The sequence below is a fragment of the Psammomys obesus genome, unplaced genomic scaffold (genome assembly GCF_907164565.1).
Source record: "Psammomys obesus unplaced genomic scaffold, mPsaObe1.curated_primary_1811, whole genome shotgun sequence".
Classification (NCBI taxonomy): domain Eukaryota; kingdom Metazoa; phylum Chordata; class Mammalia; order Rodentia; family Muridae; genus Psammomys; species Psammomys obesus.
The window spans coordinates 17,030,508-17,048,896 of record NW_026596149.1 but is presented as its reverse complement, the minus strand read 5'-3'; the positions used below and the strand labels follow the sequence as shown (position 1 = coordinate 17,048,896).

Here is an 18,389-nt window from a genome sequence, read left to right as displayed (position 1 = left end):
TCTATCTATCTATCTATCTATCTATCTATCTATCTATCTATCTATCTAGTGATGAGGACTGAGCAAGTACTCACGGTTTAGCTACATCCTTAGTCCTCTTTATACATTGATTGATTGAATGATTGGTTATTTGTTTTTTGACACAAGGTTTTATCTGTGTAACAGCCCTGGCTGTCCTAGAATTGCTTTGTGGACCAGGCTGGCCTTGAACTCACTGCTTCCCAAGTGCTGGGATTAGAGGTATGCACCACCACACTGGCTATTACATTTAATTTTGATATAGGGTCTCACTAAGTTGTCTAGGCAGGCCTTGAGCTTGCAATCCTTCTGCCTCAGCCTCCCAAGTAGCTGAGGGTACAGACTTTCACCACCAGGCCTGGCTTGCATTTGATCATTTATAAAAACTATTGTAACCAACAAACTGCTAATGTATCTAAAGCTACATTCAATTTTCAGATGTTACTTAGTGTAGGTAAAATAGGACCACAAATGCCAGTGAGCCATTCTCCAGAAGGAAACTTATAATGAAAAGAATGTTTTCCATATTAAATTATAATCATGTTATCTTATCTTTTCAAAAAATATCTGTGTGCGTGCATGTGTGTGTGTGTGTGTGTGTGTGTGTGTGCGCACACGCACGTGCTCGCGCATGCGTGAGTATGCGGGTGCCCACAGGTATGAGTGGTTCGGAGCTACCTCTCTGGGTTGATGGAAACTGAACTCTGGTCCTCTGAAAGACCACTTAGGTAGTCTTTACCACTGAGCCATCTCTGCAGTGCCTTTTGCTCCCTTTCAAGCTTGTCAGACTGAAGTACTAAATTCTTACTCTCTGTACTGCGCCCTTTCTTATGCCACTGGAGAACAAGCATGAGCCTTGGACTCGTGGAGCAAGCGCACTGTCAGTGAGCTGATCCTGTCCTCCCTTCTCTCATTCTTTTCTTTCTTCTTCAAGTCTCTCTTCCTACTTTTCACAAACACTTTTTTTTGCTTTCCTCCTGCATGGCTTTTACAGGCTCTTTCTTTCTGTTCTGTAATGCTCCATGTTTTTTCTCGACAGAAACCATTTAGGTAAACCTAGTGCTGGAGTCTCAAGAGCACTAGGTTTAACACCATGCTGGAGAGATTAGCCACCATCTTAGAACCATCAGAGACTCAGAGCTGGCATAACCAAATTGGTCTTGACAAAACACACAGGTTAACTAGCTGAGGTGTTTGGTCACACCTAAGCCATGCCTTAAAAGGAGTAACTGTCGGTGGCTTCTCTAGTCCAGATGGAGCAGTCTGGACTATCTCTCTGCACAGTGCAGTGTTCCAGCCTGGGTGAGGTTCATGCAGCTTCTGGCAGGATGGCAGCAGCAGGCTCCTGTGGTTTGCTTGTATGCGCTAGGTGTGAGTGGAGCCTAGTGGGGCTTAACTGTGAGTACCTGAGCTATTAAGCTCTTTTGTGGGATACTAACTCCCTCCTTTGTACACCACTAGTTTGACAGTTAGAATCTACCTATCTTAAGTAACCACGTCCAATGACAACTTCCATAAATAGGGTATTTTATTACACAAGTTATTCTCTGATGAAGACAATTCAAAGAGGCAAAGAATGTGCTGCTGGTGACTGTGCTAGAGTGGCCTGGACCAGAATGCTGAGCATGTTGGGTCTGCTTTGTAGTCCCTGGTTGTGAACACATCAGACCAAACAAACAAACAAACAAACAAACCAATAAACAAAGCTCACCTTTTGTCATTTTGGAAGTGTGTGGAGAAATCTCTGCAAAGGAGAAAAGAGAGCGGAGTCAGTGTTGGGAGTCCCAAGAACACTAGGTTTTCACCATGCCGGAGAGATTAGCTACCATCTGAGAACCAGAGCTTAGAGACTCAGAGCTGGCACAACTAAATTGGTCTTAGCAAAACAAGCAGGTTAACTTGCTGAGGTATTTGGCCACACCTAAACTATGCCTTAAAAGGAGTAACTGTCAGTGGCTTCTCTACCTCACAGACCACAGCTCCACACTGTCAAATGCTCCTGCCCCCCCGCCCAGCATGCATGCCAATAAGCCATGGCATATGTGAGAGGAGGGATTTCCTTTCTGGCTATCCCTATAGTGGGCATTGTAGAGACAAGTTAAGCATGATGGAGGCGACTGGGCTACTCAGTCAGTCCTGGCTTGAGCCCAAGTGGCCCAAAGCAAATGCAAACATCCTCCTGCAAGATTCCACCCCAGGTCTCAGAATTCTCCAGGTGAGGAATTGGCCTGTCCTTATGCAAAACTCAGGCTAACCTGTTATCCTGAGGGAAGTGGAGGCTGTAGGCTCCAATGTTATTGTTCTTGCAAGAGATGGGGCTCGGGAGGACTCATGACTGCCTGTCTCTGCAGTTTCTGCGGAAGCTGGTTGGGATGGTGTCAGCCTGGAGCCAGGCATAGTAGCTGTCTCTGTGGCCACTGTGGTATCTGATTTGGGAGGCAACTCTCCTGGCTCTGCAGGAAATTCCAAGACAGAGACGTGAAAATTTACACTAGTGCCTGGAACACAAGAATCCACTTTGGTGAGCCTGTCCTGGCCAGCCCACTTCCAGAAAACTGTCCCCTAAGTAGATAACATAGCCATCCACTGGAAGATGGTCCTTGAGATGACTCTAAATAATGAAGTCATTTATTATGATGCATTAAAAAACAATACAAAACAAAACAAGAGATGTGTGCAGATATGCCTGTTCTTTGAAGAAGGTATGTTTTATTCTCAAAGACTTAAGGCCAACACATAAGTGAAACTGTATTTGCCAAAGACAGCTAGAATGTTGGTTTCCCTTTCAGTTTTGTTGTTTCTTGAGGCAGAGCTTATTATGTATCCCTAGCTTCCCTGAATGCCATAGGCAGTGTCTGAGGAGAGTATTATGATGTAGTTCCTGCTGGCATGGAGGATGCCTGGATTTAGATTCCTGTCTTCCTTGCTCATCATTGGCAGATGGATGCCCCTAAACTGAGTGGCCTCCCTGCTCCCTATTCTCCATTCCCTTCCCACTGAAAATGAGTCTTCCACTGTGGCGATTATCTAGCCTGGAAAATGCTGGGAGGCTAGGCATCTTGGCGTTCCAGAGGCGTTGATGTGTTCTGTTCCCATACTCTCTCAGCCAGGCATCCACCGTGTAAGAAGTGCTCATAGCTTTCAATCCATTGGTACTACTCATGTGTGTCTCTCCCTCCCCAAACTACCACACCCACAGAGCATTCACATCCAATCACCCACGATCACACCAGTTAGTGTCCAAGTTATGACTGCACATTTTTGTCTCAACGAGGAACATCTGAGAAAGCATTTGGGACATCAAGGAAAGGCTGAGAGAGACTAGTTGATCATTCTTGTCTCTTGAGTAAACACTGCGTGAGTCATTCCAAAGGAAATTGGGGATCACTTCCATCTTAAGTGGGTCAAGTTCCTACCACTTTTTTCTGTTTATATGCAACCTATTCACCAGAAGAGACCCTCTTTTATTTTATCTTATCATTATTTTTTCCTAATAGTACTGGAAGTTGAACCTAGAGCTTTATGGCTGTTAGGAAAGCCTCTGCCTCTTGAGTGCTGGGATTAAAGTCATGCATAACCACGCTTGGCTATAAGTTCTGAGTCTTATGTGTTCCGTTGCGTAGGTTTGCAATGACCAGCAGCAGTGGGCCATTGTATCTTTGATAGGGTCCTAGATGATAGTATTTGAAATTTCCCCAGTATTCCTACCTTTTTCAGGAAGGGAAGGGCTCTCTGACTGTGGGGTTGCCTTTGGCGTCACTACTGTGGAAGGTGACACTGGACTCTGGTGAGGCAGGGAGGGGTCTCCTAGAGAGAGAATAGTCACATGGCATTTATGATTTTGAGGGCAGAATCTGGGGCAGTTTCAGAACTGCCCCATAAATAAAAATTACCAATGCATCAGTGTACGTTTATTTCTGGCCTCCTGGGGCAAAGCTAGAGGCATAGGAAATGAAAAATCAGTTGCCCAACTCAAATGCACACCTGTAAGCTGCTTTTCTGAAGATCAGTCATCAAATGTTTTTGCATAGAATGATATATGTGGCATTAATTAAGTTTCATCATACGAGTTTTTCATGGGGAAAATAAACTATTACTCATCAGAGTTCATTTATTTATGGAAAATAGTCAGTGCACAAGAACTAGGGAAAAACAATGAAGGGAGCTGCTGGTGATAAAAAATGGCCAAGGAGTAAAACCTTTGGACCAGATGAGACTTAAAGATCCCTCCAGCCTTTGGCTTCTGAAATCCTGGTTACAGGGCTAGAGAGATAGCTGTCAGTAAAGTGTCTGTCACACGAGCATAAGGATCTGAGTTCTGATCCCCCACACTCATAAAAATTAGGGCATGATGGCGTAATTTGCAGCCCCGGTGCTGCTGAGGAATGGAGGAACGGAGACAGGCATCTCTACAAATCTCACCACTCAGCCAATCAGTGAGCGTTCAGTGAGAGACGCCGTCTCAAAAAACAAGATAGAGTGACAGTGGAGGAAGGACATCCTAAGACAGACCTCCAGTCTTCACACACACCAGCACACGTGTGCACACACACATATATGTGTATACAAATATAACACATATGTACATACACATAAACAAGTACACACACATATTTCAAAAAGAGAAGAAATGAGGACGTGGTGGGCAAATATTCTTGCCATCAAGCCTGGAGACCTGAGTACAAATCCCTAGGCCCAACATGGCAGAAAAAGAGAAACAATTCCTGCAGATCTGACCTCCATACACAAACTGTGATGTCTCTTCCCCAATAGAATAAATAACTAAGTGTAATTTGAAAACATTCTGATGGCAGTTTCTTCCTCCACCTCCTCTTGCTCCTCCTCTTCCTCCTTCTCCTCCTCTTCTTCCTCTTCTTCCTCTTCTTCTTCTCCTCCTCCTCCTCCTCCTCCTCCTCCTCCTCCTCCTCCTTCTTCTTTTCTCCTTCTCCTCCTTATGGTCCCTATTCAGAGCAACTTTCCATCCTGGATTTTTTCACCAAAGACTGTAAGGGTTTGAGGAAACCTGAGTGTTTGGATCTGGAATGTGACCTCAGGATCATGTTCTAAAGGCTGGGCACCCAGCTTGTAGCGTTTCTTCAAAGGCTATGCAAGGGAGCAGGGTCTGTTGAATGAAGGAAGTCACCAGAGATGGGCTTTTGAACATCGCAGCTCTGCCCTGCTTCTGCCACTGTTCTCTGCTTCCTGATCCATGTCATGTGAAGAGCTAGCTCTTCCTTACATTCCCACCACCACGACTGAGCCTCTTGGCTTTTCCTTCTGTGTGATGATGGACTGTGAACCAAATCATGAGCCTAACAATACTTTTTCTGCCAGGCATTTTAGTCATAGCAAAGCAAAACTAACTGATTCACTACATTTCCCAAGAATGCAAAAGTGTCGGGTTTCCATTTCCAGTTCCAAAAGCTACTATTTGACTTTGGTCTTCCCCAGACTTTTCCAAAACTTCAACTGCAGCTGGAACCATGAGCCAATTTGCTTTTCCAGCTCTGGGTTTCCTGTGAACTGCTATCAGGGCTCTCTTCTGCCCTCCCCTCTGCTGAACTCTCATGCTGAAGCTGGGTGTGTATGGGGTTGGGGCTGGATGGAGAAGAGGGATGAAGGCCATCTGGCAGCCTGAGAGAAAGCCTGGCTCTTCCAGGAGTTCCCAGAAGATGGGTCTAACATTTTGACATACATTCTGGGTGACTGTACTAGCTGCTGCCATGTACTGGATACATTGTGGATGATTGCTTGAGCAGTACTCTCCTGGAAGATTATGGGCTACTTTTTATTTTTCTAGGGAGTAGAATGAGGATTAGTATGCTTGAAAGCACCACCAAGTAGCTTTCACCCCAGGAATGTTGACCTTCATCCAATTGTGGGTGATTTTTATTTTTTAAGTCAGTTCTTACAGTCATCATTATTGTTGTTGTTATGTTTTGTTTTGTTTCCAGTCAGTGTTTCTTTGTGTGTCAGTAGTTGTCCTGGCACTCACTCTGTAGACCAGGCTGGACTTGAACTTAGAGATGCATCTGCCTCTACCTCCTGAATGATGGGATCAAAGGCTTGCATCACTACTGACTGGTATTCCTCCCCCCGCCCCCCCCTCATTGTTATTCTTGAGCATTAATTGGACACTACACTGGTGGGTAGGAGAAGGATATTCTATTTGTTAGGTTTATCCAACTTCCTGGGTTCTTAGGCAAACAAGAACAGCATATGTTTTCCTGTAGCCTTATGCCTCGTAAAAGTTCCAAAAAGCTCACTGGGTGGTGAGTTTGAGGACACACCCTTGTCCACAGACAACCTGCTACTGTCAGCCAAAACAAACACTAATGGTTGTAATAGTTAACATTTACCAGGTTCCACTCAATTCTATAAACTACTGCTGACATCAGGTTCATTTTCTGGGTGACCAACCAGAGTTCCAAGAGGCTAAGGAATGCTGGGCATAGTGACATATGCCTTTAATCCCAGCCCTTGGGAGGCAGAGGCGGGTGTATCTCTGTGAATTTGAGGCCAGCCTAGTCTACAAAGTGAATTCCAGGACACACAGAGAATCCAGGTTGGAGGGGGGAGGGGGAAAGAAGCTAAGGGTTTTGCCCAAGGTCACAAATATGCAAGTGGCAGAGCTGGGACTTAAATCAAGATTGGATGACAGAACCCACTGTGGATGTCTGTATTCCCATCCTAGGCGGGGGTGCTTCATGCCCCACTGGTTTAGTTAGCGCTGTATCTCAGAACAGGCCTCTTTGGCTCCCACAGCTCCCACGCTTGAGCTCTGCTCTCTGTTCAGCCTTGGCGGGAGGCGGGGGAGCGGTGCGGAGACTGGCTACTTACTGATGCACTTGAGGTTGGGAGTTGTCCAGTGGGCAGTGTTTGTGTTCTTGTTCATCACACACTCAGTCAAGGTGGATGTGCCAGCTTTCCGCTTGAAACCAGAGTTACAGACATACCTCTCCCAGGAGTTCACGCTGTAATTCTTGACCCGAATCTCGGCATGCTCAACGGATATGGGGGTTGGACATGTGGTGCCTATAAAGTGCATGAGATGAGAGAGATGAGAAGACTGGGGTTTCCTGGGTGTCCTCAGGGGAACACAAGAAACAGGTTTGTAGCTAGGGTCGAGCTTACACCAGGGACTCCATCAGGTAGACACCAGCTCGTGGGTGTGATAAGAAAGGACAACACAGGTATCCTAGACTTTCCTCTTCCTTGGCAGTCTGCACAATTCGTAAGAAGCCTATGAGGTTTTGTCAGTCTGCCCTTCTGGATGTCTTCTGCTTTGGTTTCACATAATCAAAAGCTGCGCCGGTCTTTGATTCCCCCTTGCCACTCACCATGACCCCTCCTTCTTCACAACCCGCTACCATACTCTTAGCTGACTATCTCCCATCATTGTCCCTTGCAGACTGCCATATTTACCTGCCAGGAAAGCCTTTATTTGCTTGCTGGTAACCTTATCCTACAGTTCCGTGATCTTCCCCTTTATACTCCAGCCCCGTTTTGTACTTTCTTTTCTCTTTATCTTTCCTGATCTCTGATTACACAGTGCTTGCCTGACTTCCTTTTAGAACATTTTTTTACTTAAGTTCAACTGTTAATTTGAAATAGCTTGACTGTGAATCCATTTTTTTTTTTCCAGATTGGGGGATTAAAAAAAAAAAGATTTATTTATTATGTGTACAGTGTCCTGCCTGCATGTATGCCTACATGCCAGAAGAAGGCACCAGAAATCATTCTAGATATTTGTGAGCACCATGTGATTGCTGGGAATTGAACTCAAGACCTTTGGAAGAGCACCCAACCCAGGCTGGGGGATTTTTATCAACAAGTCATTTTACATTTTCTAAGTCTTGAAGTATTCTCCTCGAGGATTCTTTCAACTCTTAGCATTCATTGCACACATTGAGATAAAACATTCATGACTTTCCTGGAGAGGCTTTAAAGTGGGGAACGTGTTAGCAATAGTTACAATGTAGTAGTCATCAATGGCTGCCTGCTGGCACAAAGACAGTTGCGATTCTGAATGTCTCAGAATCACAATCTGGTGATATAGTCCCAGAGAAGTCCTGGAGAGCTATTGCTGTTCACTCTACAATGGAATCCTGCAGAATAGCATCAGAGGAATGTCTCAGAAAAGAATAGATGAATTTGCCAGCCAGCTTGAAGGCAAGCAGACACAAGACAAAAGCTTCCTTCTTCCACATCCTTTCGTGTGGGCTGCCCCCAGAGGTGTGGCTCCGATGATCCAAACAAGAAAATCCCTCAAAGGTGTGCTCAGCTGCTTGGATTTTAGTTGATCCCAGGTGTAATCAGTTGACAGCCAAGATTATCCCTCACAAGTGCACACCTTGCCAACTCCGTTCAGTCACACCCCCTTTTGTCATGCTTCATTTCCAAACGAAAACAACAGCCAGGTCATGATTCCACTTAACATTATATAACTATTCCACCTCTAACTGCAAACACAGTATTTAATTTAGAACAGGTGAAGATGTCTCTTGCAGGATTTCCCAGGTTACAGAAGCACAAGATAAATTTTGGCTTTCTAAAAAAAACCCTGCAAGTCTCAGGTATTCTATTATTGCAACAGAAAATTACCTATGACTAGGCCCTCTGAAAATTCCTCCTCCTTTTTCCTCCTCCATCTCCTTTTCTTCTTTAGTGCTGTGGATTAGGCTCAGGGCTTTGCACATACTAGGCAAGTGTTCTACCAGGATTCTTTTCAAAAAAAAAAACAAAAAACAAACAAACAAACAAAAAACCTCCAAGACCCATTGACAGTTCAGGCCAAGACTATCAGTTAGTGAGGACATTTTTCTCTAGTTATTCCCCAGATGTGGTTTTCATAGTGCTGACTTGCCACCCCTTTTTATAAGCCACCTAGTCCCACCTTTCAGAGTTCCCTCTTCCATGACCAGGGCCTGGTGCTGTCAATTCCACTTGTTCTGTTTGTGGAATTTTAGCAGTAGCTTTGTTTCCCAGGGCTAGCTCATCATTGCCACGTGGAGCCCTTTCTCTGCTGTTTCCTGCCTCCTGTCACCTCAGGTCCTCTTTTTTCACCGATGCTCAAAGCCCATAAAAACTAGCTGGCTCCAACCAGAGCTACTGAGCTAGTGGATCTGAAACAAAGCCCAGGAATCTGCATTTTTAAGTCCCATATGGTACAGGTCCAAGAACCACGCTTTGGGAATTTGCTGTCTACAAGTGCAGCAGAGCAAATGGTGTTTTGTTTACGACACAAAGGTGAGCACAACAGCCTGCTCACACCATCTCCAGGTCATGGCACTGATTCCATCATTAAGGATTTCTCTTATGCATTCTTATATGATCTTTCAAACTTCTAGTCTAAGGTTTTAACTTTTAAAAATACACTTATTGACAGACAGTGGTGGTGCACTCCTTTAATCCCAGCACTCAGGAGGCAGAGACAGGTGAATCTCTTGTGAGTTTGAGGCCAGACTGGTCGACAGAGTGAGTTCCAGGACAGCCAGAGATATATGAAGAAACCCTATTTCAAAAAAACACATACACACACATTTATATATTTGCCTGTGTGTGCATGTATGTGTGTGTGTATGTGTGTGTCTGTGTTTTACCACAGCACACATGTGGAGGTTGGGGCAAGCTGTGGGGGTCAGTTGTCTCTTTCTATCATGCAGGCACTAGGGGTGGTGGTGGTCAAATCAGGCTTGGCAAGTACCTTTACCTGCAGAGCCATCTCAATGGCTATCTATTAAGTGAATCTTACTCTTCCTCCATCTCTAAAATCCATATCCCACTGTGTGTGAGCCATGTGTTTAGCTCAATGTTTCCAAACTTTTAAATCTTCATTTGTGGTACTCGGCCGTAGGTTACATTGTTTGGAAAATGCTTAGACCTGGAGTAATGGTGTGGGGTGGGAAGGAACAATCATAAAAATCAATTCAAATAATCTTGAGAACATTTGGCAGGAGATCAGAATGGAAAATCCAGTGAGAAATACCAGGCCTGATCTTTGATAAAATGTTCCCTCCTTCTGAACTATGCTTGGACCTTTGGACCTCTGGCAGAGCTATTACATCATCTTTGGATAAACAGTCTGTGGCCATAGATCACTATCTCCAGAGACTCCTGTGGTTCCCAGGAGGAAAGACTAGAGAGAGGCATCTGGATGAACTATCCTTTGTCTATTTTGCCCCAAGCCTGCTTCTTAAAGTTATTGTCTTGTCTTGGGCCAGCAGGGGATCCTGTGAGATCAGACAGTTTGGTTTCTTCCCCCAGAGAACTGGCAGGCCCTGTCATGGGTCGTTTCGAAACCTTGGAGGCAAAGGAGCCTAAGAACCCCTTCGTCGAATGGGGCATTTCTGCCTTTTGGAATCACAAAAACATTCTTCATGGAACACTCTTCCTGAAGGCTGATATTGCTGTGAGCTCTGCTTGGTCCTTCCACACATCTGGAGCATTCCTGCTCCTGGAACATGGTGTACAGGGTATAGCAGATGAACCAGATGGACACAGCTGGGAATGATAGACATTGTTGTCTAAACTGCAATGGCTGAAAAAATGCTGTCATGAAAAAGTTCAAGGATGAGCAAGAATTAGCCAGATGAATAAGGGGAAAGCAGGGCAAGCAGTTCAATCTGGTCAACAAGAACTGATACATTTCCAGAATATTCCTGTGAGAGGACTCAGTCATTGTGGGCCTGCAGGACATGCTCACTGCTGGCAAGTTGAGGTGTCTCCCCTCAGGGTCAGTATCTTGTGAAGCCTGCCTGGTATGATGGGAGTTTAAAAGCAAGTTGGAGCCGAACAGATGGGATGCAGGGGTTAAGAGCAAATACTGCTTTTCCAGGGGACCTGAAGTTAGCCTCCAGCACCCACATCAGGCGGCTCATGACTGCCTGTAACTCCAATTCCAGATGACCTAACATTGGCTCCCTTGGGTATGGACACAGCGTCTACACATGGCACACACTCACACAGACAGATATACTCACACAAATAAAATACGAAACAACAACAACAAAAAATCTTAAAAAGAGCAAGGAAATGAGTAAATGATGAAAACAGAACAACAACTAATAGAAAAAGAGGAGTAAACTAGAAAAAGCAGGGAATGTGGACCTTGAGTCTATTCATCCTCATCTGTTGATGCTCCTGCATCCTTTCCTTTGATGTCAGCACTGCCTGCACTAAGTTCTGCCCCAGCACCTCTCTGCAACCCTTCTTTGCTTTTGCCACTTCATCTACTCATCTGTCTCTCTATTATCCTCCTGTATTTTTATTTTAATCACACATTCTCCCCCCCCCCCCCCACAGTGGGTAGAGTGCTCAGCAATCACATATGAAGCCCCGGGTTTGATCCTTAACTCTGTATTAAAGCCAGGTATGTTTTTTGTTTTTTGTTTGGTTTTCTGAGACAGGGTTTCTCTGTGTAGACCTGGTCCTGTAGACCAGACTGACCTCAAACTCATAGAGATCTATCTGCCTCTGCCTCCCAAGTGCTTGGATTAAAAATGTGTGCCATCCATGCCCCACACTTTTGTCTTTTGAGTCAAGGCTCCTCTGTGTAGTTTTGTCTATTCTGGAGCTCACTAAGTAGACCAGGCTGGTCTCTAGCTCGCAGAGATCATCCGTCCTGAGCCTCCAAAGTGCTAGAATTAAAGGCGTGTGAGATTTGCTGCCGAGCCTTAAAGCCAGGTGTGGTGAGGTATGAAGCGACTCCAGCACTAAGGACATGAAAACAAGAGGGCCAGAAATTCAAGGGCATCTTCAGCTACATAGCTGGTTGGAGGCTAGCCTGGGTTACATGAGACCATGTCAAAAATGTTACCCCCAAAATTCACACTCTTGTGGTTTCCTAAGCAGGTGCTATTTATTTCTCAGCATATTCCTCCCTAAGTCTAAATCAACATTTCTAACCCTTCCTTTTTGTTAAAGTAAAAAAAAAAGTTTATTTATTTATTTTGTGTATGTGCATATATGTGTGTGTGTGTGTGTGTGTGTGTGTGTGTGTGTGTGTAAGAGAGGAGGTTACTCCTGCCGTGGCTTTTGGGTGGTAGTCAAAGGGCAACATGCAGAAATCAGTTCTCTCCTTGCATCATGTGGATGCCAGGGATCAAAGTCGGGCGAGCTTTGTTATTTCAGCCTTCGTTATTTCAGGCTTTCTTGACTTCTAGCCCCTCACAGGCATCTTTAGTGGGTTTGTGACCCTGTCTCCACACAGGTTTATCTCCAGCGGTCTTTTCATGGGATCCTGAGCCAGGACCAAGTGTGTGCTTGTCTGTGTCCCTACCTGCCACTCTGTTGCTTCAGTGTGTTTATCAACTTGCCATTCCCTTCTCAAAACAAGTCCTGAAGCTGGTGTGTGTGTGTGTGTGTGTGTGTGTGTGTGTGTGTGTGTGTGTGTGCCAATCTTTGTCAATTGCTTTCAAAGTTGGCTCTTTGATTCTGTTACGTTCACTGACTTGTAGAAGATCAGTTTGCTGCTGAATCCCCACTGGAACAGTGTTAAAATTGTGGGTCAGCTCAGGGGAAAACTGACACCTTAGTAATATTGTCTTCTCAAAACCCAAACATAGCATCTGCCTTGATTTAAGTCTTTAATGATTTCTATAAAAAGTGTTTTTTATAGTATTACATTTTTTTATTGTATTTATTTTGTGGTGTGGGTGTGTGTGCGCGCATGTGTTAGTCAGAGGATAACTTGCAGGAGTTCTCTCCTTCCACCTCAGGGATCTCAGGATTAAAACAGGTCTTGAGGTTTAGCAACAAGGACCTTCACCAGCTGAGCCATCTCACCTCGAGCTTTCAGCCTGCTAGCCTTGTATAACGTTTGCCAGGTGTGCTAAGGGTTTAATATTTTAATTTTAAAATTTATTCTCTGATAATTTCATGCATGTACATAATGTGCTTTGATAATATTCACTCCCAATTGCTTCCTCTTATCACCTTCATGTTCCCTCCAGTCCCCTTCTTCTTTCCAATAAGTCCTCCTTCTACTTTCATGTCTTTTTAAAATATATATTGTGCTAGTTTTGTATCAACTTGACGTAAGCTAAAGTCATCAGAGAGGAGGGAACCTCTCAGTTAAGAAACTGCTTCCATAGCATGGGTTGTCGGCAGACCTGTAAGGCATTTTCTTAATTAGTGCCCATAGAGACAGAAGAAGGTGCTGGACGCCCTGGAACTGGAGTTACAGATGGTTGTGAACCTAAGTCTTCCAGAAAGGCAGCCTGTACTTTTAGCTGCTGAACCATGACACACAGAGCTTTAGTACAGTTGCTTTCACAAGCATGGGCGTGGAGTTATTGGCTACACCAATAAGTAGAAGTGGCTCCCCAGACATCAGGAGCCATTAACTGGCAACTACTCAGGTTGGGTCAGGGCCTCATGGGTTCTGGATTTAATATTTTTGATGTCAATGGAAATAATGTGTTTAAGTTGTTATTTACTGTGGCTTTTTTTTTTTAACAACCAAAAAATGTATTGACTTGGTATTATACAGTCTCTACAAACTGAATAACATTCTATAGGTCCTATGGGATTTCCTGAGGACATGATCAGGCCATGACTTGCTTGAACATATTTCATGATACCATTTTATCTCCTTTATTGTCTTATTAATGAAATCATTATTGCATTTTATTTTTATTAGTTTCATTGACTGAGTTTTAGTTTTGGACATGAGCTCACTATGTAGCTCAGGCTGGCCTAAAACTATTTAGACCAGTGTTCCTTCAAACTCATAGCAATTATCCTTCTCGCTGTTGCTAGTGCTATAATTATAGACATGAGCCACCACACCCAGCTGCATTATTGTACTATTTTATAGGTTGCTTTAGGGTACCACTGTTTACCACCAAGTGGTATTCTATTACTTCACACCTATAATATAAGAACTCTGAACAGGGCTGGAGAGATAGCTCAGCCAGTGGGAGCTCTTGCTGTCCAAGTGTGAAGATCTGAGTCCAAATCCCCAGCACTCATGTAAGAAAGTTAGGTGTGGTTGTGTGCGCGTACAACCCCAGAGCTGAGGGTGGGGAGACAAGAGGATCTCCGCCAGCCTAGCTCCGGGTTCAGCGAGAGAACTACTTAATTACATCTATCATAAAGGAATAAGGCAAAGAGTTATAGAACAGGGCATTGAACGTTCTCCTTTGGCAAACACATGCACACACACACACACACACACACACACACACATACACACATACATAGCCTTAAAGACTATACTCCATATATTCTCTCCTAGGCCTTGTGTTGTGGTTATCATACATTTTTCTTTTACATCCACTGTAGTACACTAATGCGTTATTATTGTTTTTGTTTTGAACAGCAAAATTTTCTTCTACCAACCATCAATTTAGAGAGGTATTTATGTTATTTTAATTTTTCCTGGGTGTTTTGTTCTAAGATGGCTTTGCATTATTTACTTTGTCTTTCTGCTAAAAAAGGAAGTCTATATTGGGTCTTTCCATAGTGAATGGTACTCAGAGATAAACATAGGAATAGTTGGTACTTGAATGTACAAGGATATCAAAATACTGCTGTCAATCCAAACAGCCAAGTGGCGGTTAATTTACAAAGCTAGATGGTCTCACATTACAATGAAATATTTTTTAACTTTCATTTCCTTCAGCCTTAATTATATCTTTTAATACTACAATGACACAATCTCTCTCTATATACACACACATACATGTGTATATATATCCATATATATCCTAAGATATTCAATGTAAGTCTATAGCTATACCGTACTGAACACAATAGGTCTTGCCTGGTCTTGGAAGCTAAGTAAGGTCAGGCCTGGTTGGTATTTAGATGGGAGATGTCCAGTGTAAGCAAGTCTCATCTTGTCTGCCAGATTATAAGCACCATGAAGACGGCAAGTGTATTTCACAGTTCTCTAGCACTCCTTTCTCAAGTCTAAGCCCCATACACAGTAGGTATTTCTAATTTGGGAGCATATAGTATATGAAGTTATGGAAACTGGAGCTAACTTACATAGCTAGTCATAATGATCATTTGCATGAAGCACAAGGCTACACCCCTTTCTGTTTCCCAGAACCTGTGGATCAGGCTTCTTTATCAAGTTGGTTCACAAGAGTCTAAGATGGGCAAGGAGCCCTGGCCTACTCTTGTATCTGGAGTTCAAGAGTGGTCAGGTTAGTGTGCCCCTCCCATTCTTTATGTGGAGTCAGGCTTCATTTCAGCATTTTCTTTTCCTTACTCTCCCATTTGAACATGGTGATAGGCAGTAAGACACCGAGAAGAGAAAATGTGGCTATTGCCCTCCAGAAGCTCACTCTGAATCAAACACACCCAAAGAAAGAGTCAGGACATCTAGGCTCCCAGTAACCTATTTTTCTTCCTGGCTGAAGTGCCAGGCAACCCGACATACTTCCTTATGGTGCAATAAGGACAGGCTGTACTCAGCTCATTTCCCCTGAACTCATCCATTCTCCTTTACCCCTTGGGTCCATTAGCTACGTTTCCCAATCAACTTTGAGGGTGAGAAGGCTGGGTGGGTACAAAGTTGTAGATCACACGACAGGAAAAGAATGAAACCTGTTCCATACTGTTTGGACTCCGGAGGGATTATCTTGCTCCAGTTTCCCAGAGACACCACCTCTGCTTCAGGATTTCTTCACCACTCACTGATCTATTGCAGAAACCTTAATCTCACTTGTAGTTTTCAGGATCTCCTAATTACACTTTGTTTGCTACAGTCTTAGAGCACCCATCCATCATGCAGCCTAGCAATGTACTTCCTCCACAGACCTGAAAGTCCCCTACTGTATTGGCCAAAAGAATATTAACTCTTTCAAGGGAGAAGCCTTCCAGTAATAACTACTACCATATGTGATGAAGGACACTAATGTGATTCTTAGAACACATTGAAGGGACTATATAAGGAAAAGAAGCAGCAGGGCCAGGGATAGTGATGAACATTTGGGAGGCAGACCTCTGTTAAGGACAGTCTGGTCTACTTAGAAGGTTCAAGGCCAGCCAGTGCTACACAGTAAGCCCTGTTTCAAAGAAAGGAAGAGGAGGAGGAGAAGGAAAAAGAAGAAGAGGAAGAGGCTGATGATGAGAAGAGAGAATATAGTTACCCAACATATTGACTCTTAAATAGTGCCATGCTGAGACCACCCAAATACCCAATAGTCAGGAGACGATTAAAGCTCAACCACAGCTCTAACAATAATTAGTTGTTTAGCTGGGTATGTAAAGGATGCTGAGGTGAAGGGAGTAGTCAAACAACCTTCTACATTGTTTGAGTCTCTCTCTCTCTCTCTCTCTCTCTCGTTCCCCTCTCCCTTCCCCCCTCTTGTTTTCCCACCTGAAATTCTTCTGTCCCTGCCTCTCATCCCACCCTATTGTGCTGTGCGTGTACCCAGCTCACATGAATCCAGGTTCTCAAATCTGGGGGGCACTAAGCCATCTCCTCAGCAGCCACTCTTCTACTTATTTATTTAAGCTTTTAGGTCCTACTATATAGCCCAGACTATCCTTGAGCTAGAGATCCTCCTGCCTCAGCCTTCAGAGTGCTGGGAATTTACTGTTGATACAAGTTCCAACATGAACAAAGAATAATTACGGAGCTAAAGAAGCCATACCAAACAAACAAACAAACAAACAAACAAAAAACATGCTGTAAAACTCCATTTGTGTAAAATTCTAGAAAGTGCAACAAATTCAAAGAAAAAAGATAAGCCATTGCAGAGCAGGGCAGGAGATAAGGATTTTGGAGGACACGAGGAGCTTGACAGTAATGGGCATGTTCCTGTCTTGATTGTGCTGATAGTTTCAAGAGCATATGCTTTTATTTAGAAACTTAACAAATGCACAATTTAAATATATTCAGTTTACCTGAGTTAGTTTTGACCCAGTAGGGTACCATAACGACAGAAAGACATTGTTCAGGCAAAAGGGAGGCACTTCCTTTAGACTGTGCTGCACTAAAACTACATTCACTTTCAGGCTATTTGAAATAGCTGTAGGCTATTTCTGGCATCTCAGGACCACATTCTTTGGTATCCAGTTAAGGGGAATTTACCAACAAAACCCAGCTTTACAGATGGGGGGGTGGGGGTGGAGGCAAGAATCACAGCCGAGGGAAAACGAAACTCCACAACACCTCTACAGAACCAACACCAGGAGCATGTCTGAGTGGGATAACTATGACCAAATCCCAAGGAGACAGGGTTAGCTGCCCATCTGGGAAATCTTGCTTTAAAACACTCTCAGGGATGAGGAATTGCTAACTCACAGGCAAATCCATTGATGACTTCTTGGCCCCCAAATCATGTGCATATTTGCAAGCATGTGCTTTCTTGCACATTTCTGTACAGAGAGTACATAGATTTTTATGAGACTGAAGAATTTCATAATTATAAAAAGATGAAAGGTCCCGGGTTGGGACATTACTAAATTCATCTGTTCTTTCTCTTTCCTTCTAGACCTATCGGAACAAAACTAGGAGTCTCATTCATTCTTCTCAATGAGATGAGATCTAGTCAACACGTTCTGGAACATACAACACCCCCTCTTTTCTGCGAGCACAGTCTCTGCTCCAACCATCCCAGCACGGAGTTTCCTGTGCGGTTGAGAACTGGGACTTGTTTCCCAGCATTCAGATGTACAACCTGCCCCGGGAGCGCAGTCCTTTGCCCAGTGCCTACCATCTAATTTACTTGGACCTGAGAGTCTTGAGGTGCGTTTTTTCCTCCAGCCCCTCCTGGAACCCCACAACGCGGCGCGGCATCCCAGAGCTGTGCGGATGGGCTGGCAGAAACACACTCCTACATTTCTCCAAGTTCCCTAACTCTTGCTGATCTCGTCAGACCTGCTCTCCTCCCTAAGTCACCAAAAAGCCGCCAGTGGGGTCGCTCGACTCTCTGGCACGCATGGCCCAGGAGCCAGCCTGAAGAAGGGCAAGGGGCCATGGTCATATCTGTGCTCTCCCAGGCTGCCTCCATGTGTCCTTCCCTAACCCCTCACGCCCCTCAGCGACCCTCTCCAGCTGGACCCCTGGCGTGGCCCCGGGAAGATGTGACCCCCACCGGTCAAGTTCAGCTGGGTGTTGGGGTCCCCCTCTGCGCCCTTGCTTGGGCGCATGACGCTTCCTACCCGATGACACCCGCAGCGGGAGCAGCAGCAGTAGCAGCAGCAGCAACACCAGGAGGGCGTGGATTCCACAGCCCCGGAGCCGCGGAGAGACCATGGCTGATCGTCCCTCGCAGTGACCCACCGGGATGCAAGGCTGGGGTCCCTGGAGGTGCCTAGCTCAGCTCCAAGACCAGCCGGCAGCCAGGAGCATTCGCTTTCGCTTTTGCTTTAGCCCCCGGGGTTGCAGAGAGGTGCTAAGTGGTGACAGA

At 44.6% G+C, this 18,389-nt stretch overlaps 1 protein-coding gene across 4 annotated transcripts in view; it reads right to left on the bottom strand.

Moving 5' to 3' along the window:
• The window catches only part of Il15ra (interleukin 15 receptor subunit alpha), a 27,127-nt gene extending 8,838 nt beyond the window's left edge, over nt 1–18,289 (bottom strand). For 2 of the 4 annotated variants that reach the window (XM_055593915.1, XM_055593917.1), the window contains exons 1-5: nt 18,142–18,289; nt 6,859–7,053; nt 3,727–3,825; nt 2,274–2,471; nt 1,730–1,762 (exon numbers count right to left, since the gene is read on the bottom strand). In XM_055593915.1, coding sequence (XP_055449890.1) covers nt 1,730–1,762; nt 2,274–2,471; nt 3,727–3,825; nt 6,859–7,053; nt 18,142–18,235 — 619 coding nt within the window. In that variant the 5' untranslated portion in view covers nt 18,236–18,289. The remainder of the gene's footprint in view (nt 1–1,729; nt 1,763–2,273; nt 2,472–3,726; nt 3,826–6,858; nt 7,054–18,141) is intronic. The other 2 variants (XM_055593918.1, XM_055593916.1) reach the window with 2 other exon arrangements.
• Nucleotides 18,290–18,389: the final 100 nt, after the last annotated feature.